Source organism: Pleuronectes platessa, chromosome 17, assembly GCF_947347685.1.
Source record: "Pleuronectes platessa chromosome 17, fPlePla1.1, whole genome shotgun sequence".
NCBI classification, from domain to species: Eukaryota; Metazoa; Chordata; class Actinopteri; order Pleuronectiformes; family Pleuronectidae; genus Pleuronectes; species Pleuronectes platessa.
Window position 1 is genome coordinate 21,672,431 of NC_070642.1, and position 16,937 is coordinate 21,689,367.

Sequence of the window (16,937 nt, forward strand, 5' to 3'; positions counted from 1 at the left end):
TTTAAGGTCCAGCTCATCTCCGGCAGACTCCCTGCACCGTGAAGAGAAGCTGCAGCACCAACACCAGAAGGTTTCAGACCACAGAACCCAGCAGGACTGAAGTCGGGCTAGATTCATTCAAGTGAAGAAAGATGTGCCCTGAAAACAAAAGGCCATCTTCAATCAGATCTATAGAGGAACACATGGGACATGGAGGACGATACCTCACAGAACACGTCTTCATCTCAAACTCCACGGGCTCCAGGACTTATCCACTTTTAAAGGAGCATTGAGTTACTAGCTCCTTCTCTGCAAAGTTGATTTAGCTCCATGACATCAGCACAAATTTGAAATTAAAGTATACGCCGAACATTTTAGTCATTTTGATCGTCTGTCCGTCCGTCCGTCCGTCCGTCCGTCCCTCTCTCTCTCTCTCTCTCTCTCTCTCTGTCTGTCTGTCTGTCTGTCTCTCTCTCTTTCTCTCTCTGTCTGTATGTCTGTCTCTCTCTCTCTCTCTCTCTCTCACTCTCTGTCTCTCTCTGTCTGTCTGTCTCTCTCTCTCTCTCTCTCTCTTTCTCTGTCTGTCTGTCTCTCTCTCTCTCTTTCTCTCTCTGTCTGTCTGTCTCTCTGTCTGTCTGTCTCTCTCTCTCTTTCTCTCTCTGTCTGTCTGTCTGTCTGTCTGTCTCTCTCTCTCTCTCTCTCTCTCTGGAGAAGGGGGATTAGTTAACATGGGGGCTGGGTGGCGGTGGGCCGGGGGGGGGGGGGGGGAGAGAGGTCACGCCTCTGGCCTAAAAAGGCGAAGCAGAATCCCAGCAGCAGCGATCCGCTCTAAGAATAACTCGGGGCCTGGGGCTCAGAGACACAGTGTGAATGTGACAGTGACTAAATACATTCAGACTTCCACTGGAGGTGAAGTTTGTGACCAGTTCAGACAAACAGGGATTTAATGGTTTACAGTCAGACTGCTTAGATCTTCAAGTCGTGTGAAACCACTACACACGTTGTATTCACGTGTCTCCAGCAGCTCCAGTGGCCGGTGGGATAAAGTTACCGTGAAGCTCGTTCTCCCAGGTCTCCTTCCATCGTCCATTAGTCCCCGTGGTCGATCTAATTCTGTCAGAGCTGGAGGAGGGGAGGGGGGCTGCTCGAGCCACAACCCCAGCCCCAACCAGGCAAAGGGCAAAGACAGAGACCACCTCAACCGGGTCCCTGTCCCACTCCCCGGCCTCGACCACTGGGACAGACGTCACCGATCTGGACCAGCTCACAATCATCTGGACCCTTGGAGACCTTCTTTGAAAATCGAGAGTTGATTTCCGCGAATGGAAAAAGAGGTGTAGAGTTACCGGTGGAGCCTGAGGGGTTCGAGCACCAGCCCTTTGACGCTGCTGGATTGGAGTTAAAGACTTGGATTTAAATCGCACACAGGAGTCCAGGATCTGCAGCAGGCGTTTGTTTTCATGGCAACTTGATCTGCACAGAGGATTTACTGCTGGAACAGAAGTTTTATTTTGAAAAACTGCACAATGACTGAAGCAGTTGAAGGTGAGGTAACATTTTGTCACAGAAAATAAGCCTCATGGGGATGTTTGATTTGTGTGTTTTGTTTTGCACACACACACACACACACACACTATGATGTTGTGCTGTCTGGTGTGTGTGTGTGTGTGTGTGTGTGTGGGAGAATATCCTGATTTGAAGAATCTAAAAATATGCTGCTATCATGTATCTGCTATTTGAAATGCAGCTTTGAGCCGTGGTGACGTCTCCAGAGCTGAATGAGATCAGTCAGCATCAAGCCTGTCCCGATGGATCCATGATATGGATTGAGTTTGATTGTCACAGTTTTTTGAACAAAGAAAATTAAATGAGAGGAAAAACGTTTGATTCAAAATTTGAAGTTTGATTTCTTAAGATCTGCTCTGCCTCACTTTCAAACAACCAGATTAACTGAAAACACCTGAATGAGTGCGGAGGCCCCTGAATTATGAGATAATTATTAACTTCTCTGAAGCAAAGGTGGATTTCTAATTAGGTAATAATATAAAAAGTCTCAGGGTTAAAAACTATGTTTGACTCAGCAGAGATTTGACGATTCATTTAGCTGTTTACTTCTCATTTGGACAAATGAGAAACTGTGAATTTGTGAAACCTTGTGATCCTGCAAAAGACAATATGAGTGGACATTTAGACATAATAAGCCTTTGGTGACAAATGAGATGTTTTAAGATCCAATCAACAGAAGGAAAACATTTACAAGGATATTTTCTTATGCTCAAGTTTCAAGTCAAAACTAACAACAACTTTGAGCCTAATTTAGCTGATGTGCTGATATGTTGATGCGTCTTGTGTTTCCATTTAAAAACATCTCAGTCAAAAAGCAGTTGAAGATATTGTGAAGCTTCTGCTGTGGGTTTTGGCAGCAAATATTTTGATGACACATTAATTCAGTGAAAACATAAATCAGAGCAAATATTAATTTGTCACTATAAAAAAGATATTTGCCTGATGTTTCCCACAGAATGGACCAAAGCTCGTGGTAACGCAACAGAGAGAGAGAGAGAGAGAACAGAAAGTTGTAGATCTCTGACGTTATTATGAGAAGTGTAAAGAAGTTTCTGGTTCATAATGAAACTGTGAACAGGACAAATCAGAATATGGATCCACCACAGTTGAGATAACAAATGGGAATTAGCAACATTACACAGAAACTATCTGAGAACCATTCACCTTCCAAGTGTGTATATGAGCAAAGTGTTGGACAACTAAGTGGAATCTCTTCTGTGATTTCTTTGTTTCTCTAAGTATTTATACTTATTTTTAAAACATCTTTCTGTGTATTTGTAGAGCTGAAGCTCCTGTGACTCTGCAGATGTAAGACATGACACAGCAGGTTACATCATGACTAGAGTGAATGTTGGCAGCAGAGTGTTAAACTGACGGAGTCTCTCTTATTAAGGAAATGTCTTGATTTCCTGTTTTCTGACTGAATAGATTCAGTAAAGCTCCGACTGGCTGCTCGGAGCTGAGCCGTCACGGAGACAGAGCAACAACACAAGCGTCTTCCACAGTGTGGAGACGGGTCGGCCATAAAAGGAGGACTCGTGCACGGATGGTCGGTCATACCCTTTACAGTTGGGTTTGGAAAGTGGTGTTCGACAGAGGCGTTGGATTGGAGGGGGACGGAGAGTTTGTCCAAACTGGGTTCACTGGATTCAGGGACTCTGACGTCGCAGCTCAGGGTTTTTGCTTCAGGAGTTTTGGAAACTGAACAAAGTTCTTTCAGATGCAAACTCAAACGGGGGGAGTCGGGTGTTTTCTTCAGTTTAACAAGTCGTCTTGTTCATTTCTGATGAAAGTCATGACATCATCGAAAGAATCTCAGTATATCTGCTCTATTCTCACCTCCAGTATTAATACTAATACTATTAATCTGATGTTAGATGAACCTAACAAACTGGTATCTGGGTATGACTCATAGATTTTAAGTAAAGATGGTCTCAGTCTCAGCTGTCAATCATGATGTTTCACTATGTTTTAATATCATCAAATAGTTCAAACCGAAATTACAAGAAAAAAAACACTTGAACAATCCTCAGTGTGAGATAGTTTATTCAACCCGTAATTTTTACATTGATCCATGTCCCATCCACCGACATGGAGGAGGCAGAGCGTATGGCCTAGCTGCAGCCACCAGGGGGCGATCAAGGTGATATCTGTATCTGACCACGGTCTCTCATGCTTCCCTCCTCAGCGCGGTCCTCCACCACCACCATGGTCATCGACAGTAAGAGCGGCGACGCCGGCTCGCAGTCTCGACGGACGCCAAAGAAAACGTTCACAGAGGACGTGTCCTCCACCTTCAGCTCCCCGCTGGCCTGGATCCTAGTCCTGGCCCTCGTCATCACCTGGTCCTGTGTCTTCATCATCATGTTCGATCTGATGGACTACAAGACTCTCTCAGGTAAGAAGAGCTGCTCTCTTCTCAGCACCTTTCTCATCTTGACCCAGCAGCTTGATGAAAGTGAGTCTGATGTGTGAGTGTGAACAAGAGAAAGTTTCCTCCTTCTCTCCCTGAGCGTCTGTTCTCTGTGACTCTGGTGAGTGGGTTCCATCTCCTGTGAGAAGAACTGACTGAGAGTCACAGCTTCAACTGTCTCAATCAGAGTGAAGCTGAACTGAGATCAGTTCAAAAGACTCAGAAGTTATTAAAAACCAGAGTTTATCTCCAATATTCAGCAGGAAACTTTGAAAATATGATGAATTACAATAACGTCAACTAGAATCAGGTCAGATCAGGCTAAAGATACAAGAAGGTTTTATGTGTTTTATCATAAATGTTGTTTTATCCTTCTCTTCTGACTTCTTCATATTTGTCCTTGAGGTTTCTAACTGACATGATAAAAAATCCACTAATTTCACTTGTTCATATTTCATGTCACAGTGTCATCTCCATTTCCATTTCTCCTCATAACATCAGAACATGTTCAGCTCTACTCAGTTTTCTAACTCTTCACATGATTCACACCAGGGGCGTTTCTAGGATTGAAAGAAAGGGGGGGCTTAGCCCCTAAGGATGCTGAATGTTTGCGTGCACAGCGCACACCAATTTTTTTGGGCTCATTTGGGGCTGCGGATATCCATATTTCATACAGTTCATAGATTGGTTCAATCAGAAAGAGTTTGATTTTTCTCTGTATCTTTGCTTGCATTCATTCAGTATAAGATAACAGAAGAGACAGAATTTCAGGGTCATTGTGAAATTTGACAACACAAATATGAACTGATTATAAACAACAACATTCTATAGGCACTGATATTATTGTTATAAAATACTAGAGATAGATATTAATGCAAAGATTAGAGAGCTGTCGATAGTTATTTCTTACATTTCAAATTTGCTCGTTCACACTCTTGCTCACTGGAGACATTTTCTAACAAAATAGCTAGCTAGCTAGCTTAGTGTTAACATAGCTCATTACAATATTCCCTTTCATTTGCCTCAAGTAAACCTAAATTGAAGCAGGTAACAATCGTTAACAACTACAGAGCCACATTCTGTAACTACCTGTACTTACAATTTCACTCCGTGCATCATTTACTATGAGCTAAACTCCTTGGCTGTAATCCTGCTGTCTTGATGAGAGACGTTACTTGGCAGAGTGAGAGTCAGCGCAGCAGCGATGCAGACTCCCCAAGGTCCTAGTGCCCGGTCTTTTATTGTTAAGTATGATGAGAGGCTATTGGATTGTAATTTGAAGGGGGAGAAAACATACAAACCCGAAACGCACTCAAATATGTAGCATGCTAGAGTTATAAATAACTTGTCCATGTGTAAAACAAAAGTTTAATTAAAAAAAAAAGTTATTTGGGGGGATGAAGAACATAAAACAGGCCTAACGACGCCCCTGATTCACACCAAACCTCAAACTTCACAGAAACAAGAAAACATATTCACACTTTTTCCTCAGGCCTGATTTCATCTTGAATAAGAGACGGAAAGATGAGAAATCAATGATTTAAGGGAAAAATAAATGTTCTTATTGTCACAGTTTTCATTCAAATTCATCATCTGTCACCGGTCTGTGTCATCTTCAGAGAATCACTTTATCTTCCTTCCTCCTCTCTTTCTCTCATTCTCTCCTCCTCTCCTCCCTCCTCTCCTCTTTGTGCTTTAATGTCTTTGCTTATTGAGACTGTGTTTCTCTTCCAACCAGGTCCTGGCGTCAGGAAGGTTTTTAAGGATTCAGGGCGTAGAGGCAAGAAACCTCATCTGCTACTAACTCCTCAGAGCAGAAGCTGCTGATATACGACTAACAGCATCGAGCGATAAAGATCTGTAGATCCTGAAGGACGCTGCTTCCTGTCTGTTAACGTCAGGATGTCAGACGTCAGGTGTCGATTTATCTGGAGCTTGTTCATTTGTTCGAGAAGAAGAAAAAACTCAGTTTCAAAATCTGAGTGATTTTAGGTCCCGTCTGAGAAAACGGACAAACCAAGCTTCATGTTTTAAATCACACGTTTTCAGCTCCATCTTTCTGTCGTGTTTTATCTTTTCCCAGTGTTTATTTTGCCTGTTTATGTGAAGCTGGTTGATCATATGTTTAAAAAGGATGATATTTGGAAGCAGATGATGATAATGATATTAAGGAGTAAACAATCTATGCCAATATATCAGCAAATGGAGAAACTTAGAAGGGATACCTCAGATGTTATCAAACTTTAATTTAATTTAGAGTGACGCTCAGTAGAGCCACTTAAAGTCCCAGCTTGTAAAACCACATTTAAATTCAAAAGATCTGGATTTTGATCTGGATCTGAACCATAATGCAGCTGATTATTATTCAGTAATTCTCAGTTTTCTTACTTTTCACATCTCCACAGGTTGAGAGTTTATCATTTGAGAGTCAGATCGTTACAGCTGCTTTAAATATAAAATATATTTAGATGCTGTTTGCACTGGGAACACTGGCCCTCCTCCACCACACTGGGACTGTTGAATGTTGAAATCAGAAATTATGGTTTCTACAATTTAAAAGCGGATTATAACTCATGCACCTGGATGGAGGAGGGTCAATGGGCTTTTTTCTATGTGCTACCTGCTGAGCAATCTGCTGAACTGAAGTTCTCCTGCAGTGGTTAAACTGGTCTGTGGGTTACTCCTGCTCCTAATGGGACACTGATCGATTCCCGTGGTCCCACCTCAGTTTAACCGTTTTGCTTCAAAGTGGATGTTTTGGGACATTTCCTCACTGCAGAGGAACGAAGGCTTCGTCTCCAGTGAGGAAATGTGAGACGCTGATAAAATGATCTGTTGTGTTTGATAGAGAGCGATCAGCTTCAATCCAACAGAAGCAGTGACCAGTGTGTGTGTGTGTGTGTGTGTGTGTGTGTGTGTGTGTGTGTGTGTGTGTGTGTGTGTACATGTCGCTGCTCCACCAGGAGGCCTCACCAAGATCAGCTCCGACCCCATGAAGGTGGTGAACGATGTGGTGGAGGAATCGACAAACGTGATCAGCTTGATGTTCAAATTTGCCGCCAACCTGATCGCCCCGGAGGAAGATGAAGGTACTGAGCTGTGTGTGTCGGATTCCTCGGTTTTTAAATAAACCTGTTCACAGTTTATCTGATGTCACTTTCCTCTCTGCTCATCCTCCAGGGAATCTGTACGCCGTGAGAAAAAAAGGTTTGTGCCGCTGCAGCTTTTCTTTTTACAGCTTCTGAATGAAAAATGGCCTCTAGCTGCTTTTTGAATGTGCTTAATTACATGTGCTGGGCTTTTATATATATTTCTATACGCTCTTTACAACCGCAGACCGTAAATAAAGATGGACGACGCGTCTACACTTCCTGCCACAATCCCACTCTACTCCCACAGTACTGCAACCAGCCACTAGGGGGCGATTGAGGCCCTTTGGCTTCACTTTTGTGAGCTGTCGTGTCGTCCATCTTTATTTATTACGTAGAACCAGCAGTCATTTTAAAGTCTGGCTTATCTAAACTGTCCATGATGCTCTGATGATGCTGCTTTGACTAATGAAGTTTATCTCAATGAACAGCAAAGGAAACTGAAGCAAATCTCTCTTCACGTGACTTTAAGAGCCTTTTTCTATTTCAATATTTGTCTTTTTGCTGAATAACTTTAACGTGTGAGGAGAACGAACATCACCTGGTTTTACGATTTCTAGAAACACACCCGTGGATCTATAAGAGAAAACATGACAAAATTATCATTAATATTAATATTGTTATCATTATTGTGGTGCTAGTTTTAAACTGACTTCATGTATAAACCATCTCAAAGATTCAAGATGGTTGGAGGAGGAGGAGGAGGAGGAGGAGAAGGAGGTGAAGGAGGTGAAGAAAAGAAAAGGTATTCTCCAGTTCTTTGTGAGAATGTGTAGTTTAACTGTAGATAATAACTGAGGAGTTCATCTCAGTGTAACAGTAACACAACAGGAAGCAACAGTACAACCTGACGTGTGGTTTCTCATCATTTGCTGCACTAACACAACGTTTCTGTTCCCGTGAGAAGAGTCAGTTTCTTACCCCAGAGGATTTGTGCCATTTAAAGAACATCAGAGAGGAAACATATCAACTTTATTTCATTATATTATGACTTTCTTCTCATAATATAACTTTATTTCCCTTAAATTGAGATTTAATTCTTGTTAATTTGCATCTTAATCCTTCATATGATGATTTTTTTTGGCCTACTCCTCACTAACTGTCTGAGCTAACTGCCGCCACTAATCTGTTCAACATGGAATCAGTGATAATCTTCTGTGTGTGAAAGTTTCTCCAGATTCAAAGTTTTTCATTCACTTCATTCTGTGTCTTTGTTTTGTTACGTTGCTGATTTTACTTTAATTTTGTTATACTCCAGGAGAATTTTTGCCATCTCGGAGTAAAGGTCGGTAACTTTTGATCACATACATTTTACTCTGATTGATTTAAGTTAAAAAAAACATTGACAATTTTCTTTTAATAATATTTGTTCAGTTTGTTGATTCATTTCAAAGATTGAAACATTAACAGGTTTCATTTTACAGTTGTAGGGATGCAAGCAAAGACGAAACCACCAGTGGTGGACGCTGTGGAGGAAGAGGAGGAGGGAGATGAAGAGGAGGCTGCTAAGGAGGAGGAGGATGAAGGAGATGCAGAAGAGGGGGAAGAACTAGAGGAGTATGAAGAGGAGTATGAAGAGTATGATGAGTATGATGAGGAATATGAGGAATATGAGGACGAGGAAGAGTATGATGAGGAGGAGGAAGAATATGAGGAGGAGGAATATGAGGAGGAGGAAGAGTATGAGGAGGAGGAGGAAGCTGAAGGAGAAGAGGAGGCAGGGGTAATTGAAGACGATGACGAAGAGGGAGCAGAAGTTGTGGGGGAGGTGGAGGAAGAGGAGGAGGAGGAAGAAGAAGATGAAGAGGAGGGAGCAGAAGTCGTGGAGGAGATGGAGGAAGAGGAAGAGGAGGAAGAAGAAGATGAAGAGGAGGGAACAGCAGCGGTGGAGGAGATGGAGGAAGAGGAGGAGGAGGAAGAAGAAGATGAAGAGGAGGGAACAGCATTGGTGGAGGAGGAAGAGGATGAAGAAGACGAAGAGCAGGGAGCAGAAGCGGTGGTGGGAGATGAGATAGAGGAAGAGGAGGGACAAGAAGTGGAGGACAAGGTGGGGGAGGAGGAAGAGGAGAAGGAGGAGGAAGAAGGACCTGCAGAGGAAGAACAAGAGGAGGAGAAGAAAGATGAAGCAGCTGTGGATGAAGAGGAGGATGTGGCAGAGGAAGAGGAGAAGGGGGTAGCTGCTGAGGTGGAGCAAGATGATGAAGATGATGATGAGGATGAGAAGGAACCTGAAGCAGCTGTGGCAGACATCGATGAAGGTGAAGTCAAAGAAGAGGCTGCAGAAGAAGAGGAAGACAATGAAGATGATGAGGTAGAGGAAGAGAAGATAGATGCTTCTGATGAAGATGATGAAGAAGAGTCTGCAGCTGCTGATGATGAAGATGACGATGATGAAGTTTCTCCTGAACCTAGTCCCACCTCGGAGGATGAAGAGTCGGCCGTGTCTCCCGACTCAGACGCACCTGTTGATGTCAAAGACACCGATGAAGATGTGACTCTGCCTGAAGTCGATGATGAAGACCATGAACTTAAAGATGAAGGCGACAAAGATGATGGAGAAGACGAAGATGATGAAGACGACGAAGATGATGCCTTCATCGACAGCTCAGACCTCAGTGAATCTGCACTTCTCTCGAGTGATGAGGAGGCAGAGGAGGATGGTGACGATGATGATGATGAAGATGACAAACTAGCTGAGGGTGTTGCAACATCTGACAGCGAGGAAGACTACCTGAAGCTTGATCTTCCTCCTGTCGCCGCAGTTAGTGAGGATGATGAAGATGATGAAATTGAGGATCATAAACTCCCGGAACTCGAGAATCTTCTTCTTCTGGCCGCTCTTGAAGATGACGATGAAGACCTGAAGGAAACTGATGAGGATGATGATGAAGATCTGGAAGACGTCTCGGTTGCCTCCTCTGAGCACTTTGCAGATGATGAAGATGACGATGAAGACAGTGACATCAGAGACGATGACCTTGACATTGACTTTGACAAAGACGTCCACGTTGAGCTCGACGCTGAAGAGGATGAAGATGATCATCACAAAACCGATGATGATGAAGAGGATGATGATAAAGACGAGGAGGAAGTTGAAGTCGCTCCCTTGGAGAGCACAGACAGTGGAGTCCTAGGTGATGATGATGATGATGATGCTCTGGAAACAGATGAAGAGTCTGTCGGAGAGACTGTCTTCAGCGATGACATCACCTATGGCACAAGTGATGAAGAGGACGTGGACGATAAAGACGACGATGAAGATATTGATTCCAGCTCGTTTGAGTTCAGGCTCGATCAAGAATCAATTATAGAAACATTCATTTACACAGAAAAAGATGAAGACGAGGTCATATCAGAGTTTTTAGCTGGTGAGGAAGAAGACAACGATGATGGTGATGATGAGGAGAAGGACGATGATGAAGATGACGACATCCTGCTCACAGGTAAAGTGCAGCATCATCCATTACATCACCTTGAGTTCATTATGATAATGATGCAATAATATTTTATTCTTCTTCAGAGTTATGATTCTGAATTTGGTTTTAGATTAAAGTCCATGTCTTTTTATATATTTTCATACTTTACATGAAGCCCCCACTGCAGCGGCGTCCTTTGTCCAGGAGGAGGCAGTAAAGACTGAGGTGGATGAGGAAGAGGAGCAGCTCCGTCAGGCTGGTGATGAAGATGAGGCTGAGGAGGAGGACACAGAGGAAACTGGTCAGTGTCACGTCCATCATGGATTCTGAGTTTTAATTAGATCTTATAATGGCGTTATTAAAATCAACTGTAAATATGGTTTATAGGGTTTAATTTAAATTCACACATTTGATATTTAATATTTCTTATTTAGGACCATTCATGTCCTAACTTTTTTTGTTTATATTTGTGTATTGATATGAAATTCTAATGTTTCACAACCTCATACTTCTCCTCATACTTAAGTTACTGATTTGAAGAATAAATAATATTTGACGTCACTTTATTAAACCCACGAGCGATGGAAACAAATTTAAGTTAGAAAACTTCCAACTGTTCTTTAACGAGTCTCTGATTTGAGGATCAGGAGGAAAACTCAGCTTCTGTTTCACTTTAATCTCGTTAATAAATACAAATCCATGTTAGAGACACTTTTCCTATTTCAGCCTCGGTCACCAGTCAGCCGGCTGCTCCCGTCGAGGAAGACGAGGGAGGAGACGAAGAGCCGCCGGCCGAAACACAGAGATCTGTGGATGAGGCTGAAGATGAGAAAGAGGAGTACGATGAAGATGACGATGAGGAGCGGGCGGCGGTGGAGGTGATCAGACCTTTGCCTGAACCGGAGGAGGAGGCGACGAAGAGTGAAGCCCCAGGTGAGAGAACAGCAAGAACAACAACAACAACAACAACAACAACAACAACAACTAAAGGGTTTTAATTCCGTGTGTAAGTTTCAGTCTGTGCTTCCTGGTTTCAGATTGTCCATGTTTACATTCTGCTAAAACCAAAGAGTCCAGCACCAAGATGGCAGATAAAAAAGGTTTGTGTCTTCATATATATTAACTTGAATTAAGATGCTTATTATATGAAAGAGGAAGATTTAATATTGTGTCCACAGATTGGTAATAAAAATAATATTGTAAAAAAGTTTTACTTACAGAGGCTCCGAGGAGGGTTTCAGCCACGAGGAGGAAAAAGGGTAATGATAAAAATAAATAAATACATTAAATGAAATCAGGGATTAAAGGACGTTAAAGACAAAACACATTATTTCTTTGAGTCTGAATACAAATGAAGTCAATGAAGTTAAGATATTTTATTCTTAAACACTGATGTAGGATTGAGGTCTTGGAAAATATCTAATCATAAAAACAGAAATTGAAACAATGTGAGAAAAGCTCCTTTACTTTATTCACGTTTTAGTTTCAGACCGTGAAGCTGTGAAAACAGACGGCAAACCAAAAAGAAAAGGTAAAACGGAACACTGCAAAGATTCATCTTTAAAACACATTCATCTCAGAATAAACTTGATGTATTTGGTATAAAACTGAAGTAATAAATGAAAACCTGTGCTGCATCCAGCTCTTCCCAGAATAGTGAGTCTGCCGCCGAGGATCAGGAAGATCAGGAGGATCCCGGCTCTTCTCAGAGGTACGAGGGCAGAGGGTCAAATATACAAAGCCAAGAAAGTAGAGAAGACCAAAACTTCCAAACCAGGTAACTTCTTCATATTTATACTTGGTAGATGATATGGATCAGAAATTACGTGTTTTTACATCTGAATGTTTCCAGCGACAGAGACAGTGACCAAAAGACAAGAGGACGTCCCCGAATCTGGACAAGAAGGTTTGTCTGATATTTACTGAGGCCTGTGGTCACATGCTCACAGGAGGTCCTCTAACCTTAACCTTTAACCTTTAACCATCAAAATGTAATAATTTAAGGATGCTTACAACCATCATGTATTTTCTCTGGGTCAGTCGGCCCCTGCAGACCTGCACCCGTCTACTGCCCGTCCCCCCCCGGCTGGTACGGTACGTATGAGACCGTTAAAGACAAATAAATAAACATGTGATTTCACCCCCCCCCCCCCCCCCCCCCCCTCAGTGTCAACATGTGAAATTACCTCTTTATGCTCCAGTTCACCACATCGTCACAGACAACCCGTATCCCCCCCCCACCATGCCAGGTACTTACACTGTCCTCCTATCAGAGACACCTGAGAGAACTTCAGTAAACAGTTGTGTTTGTCCTCTGATGACGAAAACACCACTTCACCTCCTTCCAGCTCCGTCTGCTCCGGTGCTCACCGTCCATCCCGGAGCGCCGCCCATGCAGCCGCTCTACCATCAACCACCCCCCCCACTGATGCAGTATCAACCGTATCCACCGCCGCTGCAGCCGGTGATGCAGCCGGTGATGCAGCCGGTGATGCAGCCGCCGCCCGAAGCAGCGCAGCCGGCTGAAGCTGCGGCGCCAGAGGCCCCAGAGCAGGAGGCCCCGGTTCAGCCGGAGGTCAAGGCTCCAGCTGCCGAAGCTCCGCCGGCGGCACCTCGGCTCCACGGTGAGTTGGTATAAATAAGATCCTGACTGTCATAAAGTACTGCTGTACCTTCCAGGAATACTACTGAATTAATCTGGAAAAACTTTACAATTCACAATAGAAGCATAAAGTATGAATGATTAAGATTTTAGATGCTGCTGCTGTCTTATTAAGTTTAATTTAAAAAATAATATTTTTTCCTAAAGAGCCAGTGACTGTGGAGGAAGAGGTGAAGGCTGCCCCCCCCATGAAGGGTATTTAATTACTATTTAAATTCATCATTATCTTTCTTTTAATTACATCAGTGAATGGTAGAATAATGAATATGTGATAATTTACAGCTGCTAAGAAGAAATCCACTCAGGCGGCTGATTCAGAAAAAGGTACAGTTCAATTCCCTAGATCTGTTAAAGGCTCGATTCGTCAGGAAACTTTGTCAAACACTGAAACAGTGACGATGACACATGAATAAATTAATTATGGAAACTTATCTCTGCACTTTGTTTCTCTCCTGATCCTTCAGAGCCGCCGGCAGCCAAACCGAAATCAAAGAAAGGTAATTTGTGATGTTGTCTCTGCTTCACACTTCAATATTGTTGTGAATGATACAACCTGTGATTTCAGTTTTGTGTTGATATAACAACACAAACAGATTGACACACTGGAGAAGATTATAAATAACATCGTTCATTTGCTAATTATAGAAGCTGTTGTTTCTAAAGACAAAACCAAAGCAGCCCCTGCAAAGAAAGGTGAAGAACTCAGTAACTTGTGGATCTATTCTTTGTATTGAACATTTATTTGGATTAACAATCGTCTCATTGTTGTGAAAGACTCAGCAGCAAAAGAAGAGAAAACCAAAAGTCCGGCAGCAGCTAAAAAAGGTAACGCACATTTTAATATGAAACGTGTCTGAGCATCGCGTCGAGGTGAATTCAATTTGTTTATTTTCACAGAGAAAACTGTGAAAGAAAAACCTGAAACTGCTGCAGCTGCAAAGAAAGGTAAAAACATAATTTAGTGAATTAAAGCAACACTTTGTCACTTTCACTGAGCGACAGCTCCCTCTGCAGCCACATGTAGGGACTCCTTCTGCTGGTCTCAGTGTCCAAAATCATTTCCAATAACTCCTCCACGTCTGAGGCTCATATATCTCGAGAACCGTTGATTTTATCAGCCTCACACTTGGTATGTTTGTTGTTAAGGGTCCAAAGACGTGCAGTGTAACATTTGTTCAGTGAAAGAGGAAACATTCTCCTTACAAATTAATTTAAATGAAGCTGCAGCTTGAAAGTAAAACTGGGAAAAGAACCTCCATCTCTCATGTGAAGGAAAAATCTGATGTTTTCCATATAAATCTAATCAGGACTCTCTCCTCTCTGCGTCAGAGCCTGCAGCTGTTCGTCCGAAGAGGAAATCATCCTCTGAAAAGACGGGTAGGTGCACAGGCCGATGATCCACTGAAAAGTTAATGAACCAGGATGTGGAACTGGAAACTAATCATTTTACTTCCCTCATAAGCGTCTCCTGTCAAGAGCAAAGCCAAGACAGCTCCTGTGAAGAAAGGTAAAGCAGGCAGGAAATGTTGGGCTTGATTTGTGATTTTGATCAACTCAGTGAACTCCTCACTGCAATTTAGTCCAAGTGATATGAATTTGAATCCCGTGAACAGATCCGGAGCCGCGTCCACATCCGATCAGACTGAGAACGAGACTCGACGCCGTCAAGAGGGCGAACGTGACGTCTCCGACCAAAGAGGAGAAACCGTCCAGACCTTCGTCCTCTGAACCAGGTAACGTCTAGAGTCCAAACATCGACCCCGGGCGTCCAGATGTCCCAGAGGAACTCATGTACAGAAACACGTCCATTTCTTCATGTTCGTGTCTTTTATTTTCAGCCAAGATGAAGTCAGAAACCTCGGCAGAGAGGAAAGGTGAGGACATGTTTTATATGTGTAAGTGTGCTCAGGTTGTAAACTTGTGTGAGGAGAGGAAATGAACTGGGTCTGTGTTATTAAGACTCATCGCTTCTTCCTTCATGTTCATCTGGTAACGTGTGGTGGCCCGCATCTGATTTATCTCCAGGGTCATGACCAGTTCACATCCGACTCTGATATTGGTCCCATTTTAAAGATAATATGAACAGCTACATCCCATCTAGAGAAAAATCTGAATTGAGCCGTAACTCTTTCAGTGTGAACGTAGCTTTAAACTCAACTAGACAAACCACGATGAAAGAGAGACATTTGAGATCAGTGACTGTTCCTCCTGTTACAGGCAAAGCTGAAAAGGCTGAGAAGAAATCTGTCAAAGAGGCTCAAGGTATCAGATCACGTCTGGATTCACATCTAGAAGAAGAAGAATCTAACTGACACTGATCAATGTCTCTTTTTGTGACTCCTTTCAAAATTTAGACAAAGGGAAACAACCGTCAGAAGCCAGTAAGTACAGTTTATATAGATATAAATATAAATATCCAGTGTTCAGAGCTCTGAGCCCAACAGAGTAAATCAGCATGTGTGGCTGCAGAGGGCGCTGTTGCTCAGTAAATGTCACACAGTGTTGCTTTAAGCTGAAGATAATTTAACCTCTTCCCTTTTAGAACAGATGAATATCACTGACCTTTGTTTATATAAACACACATTTTACATTTCCAGATAAATGTGTTTATCATTTAAGAGGAGAGTTTATCACAAAGTTTATCATGTGACTTGAGTGGGGGGACATAAACGGTTTGAAGTGAAACACGTTCAGGTCCAAACGAGTCCGACTCTTTATGAACTGAAGCTTCGCCCGCACACAGTTTGTCGTGTTGACCGTCTGACGCGTTGTGTGCTTGTTGTTCGTAGACAAAGCAAAGAGCGCTTCCTGTGCGGCCTGAGGTATCAGCTCATTTTCACCATCTCCCCTCTGGTCAACTCAGTATGAACGTTCCCTCTCAACTGCACCAGTGACACCAGTGACACCAGTGATTAGAATCTAACGAGACGATTAACTCTTCAGAACCCGCCTCAAGTTACTGGAGGAGATTCATGTCTTCCGTCCATGAAGCAACAATAATATTCATCCAGACAAATTTAATCCAAAAACCAAACCCTGTTATAGTGTGGAATCAGTGTTCTGTTCCTACTGAGTCATCCAGTGGAGTATCCCCCCCCCCCCACCACCACCACCACCACCACCACCCGAGTGACTCTACACTTCTCTGACACAGTTTAAATGAATAGTTTCAGGATTTTTCAAGACATTCACATTTACATTTGATATACACATTAAAATCACAATGTTCCCTTCAGAAGTCATAGTTAAAAACCAGCCTTGCTTCTTGTGAGGGAATTGAACCCATGATGATAAAGATGCTTCACATTCTTACTGTATATATCTGAACAAAGAAGATAAATAAGCTTGAGCATTAAACAATAGAAGAGGAAAAGGAAGAGGAAGCAGCTTCACCTCTGATGACATCATGTCTGAACCAGGACGTTCATTTCACTGGTGGTAAAACCAAAAAACACCAAATCCCTCAAGCTTCGAGTGAATGAATGGTTGATTTCCTCTCTCCAGGCTCTTCCTCCTCACATGCATGTGGACACTCACCCTCATCGTCTTCCTGTCTCTCTCACACACAGTCACTCATGATGCCAACATTCTGATTTGATTTCATTTCCTGTTCTTTGCAGAAGAGTCGCAGAATGAAGACGACGCCACAGAACAGAAGAAACCAGGTAGAGACAACTGTTTCATATTGTAGGTGAAGAAGGAACCGAGTAGAATCGAATGAGAGACACTCATCTTTGTGTTTTTCCGTCTTC

General features: G+C 42.7%; 1 protein-coding gene across 1 annotated transcript; it reads left to right on the forward strand.

The window, feature by feature from the left end:
• The first annotated feature begins 2,986 nt into the window (after positions 1–2,986).
• Positions 2,987–15,561, forward strand: LOC128459866 (probable serine/threonine-protein kinase kinX). Its single transcript, XM_053444791.1, has 20 exons — positions 2,987–3,943; positions 6,922–7,047; positions 7,139–7,165; positions 8,366–8,392; positions 8,532–10,550; positions 10,699–10,824; positions 11,250–11,456; positions 11,561–11,623; positions 11,744–11,782; positions 12,007–12,054; positions 12,166–12,300; positions 12,376–12,429; positions 12,564–12,617; positions 12,725–12,772; positions 12,872–13,147; positions 14,515–14,562; positions 14,648–14,692; positions 14,799–14,918; positions 15,024–15,059; positions 15,403–15,561. Exons 1-20 carry the CDS (start codon positions 3,718–3,720, stop codon positions 15,495–15,497), a joined length of 3,819 nt encoding a protein of 1,272 aa, XP_053300766.1. The 5' UTR covers positions 2,987–3,717; the 3' UTR covers positions 15,498–15,561.
• The last annotated feature ends 1,376 nt before the right edge of the window (positions 15,562–16,937 follow it).

Coding starts and splice junctions, on each gene's coding strand:
- LOC128459866 (XM_053444791.1), top strand. CDS start 3,718: ATGCTTCCCTCCTCAGCGCGGTCCTCCACCACCACCATGGTCATCGAC. Junction 8,393..8,531: donor TTTGCCATCTCGGAGTAAAG/GTCGGTAACTTT, acceptor TTCATTTTACAG/TTGTAGGGATGCAAGCAAAG. Junction 12,301..12,375: donor GACCAAAACTTCCAAACCAG/GTAACTTCTTCA, acceptor GAATGTTTCCAG/CGACAGAGACAGTGACCAAA.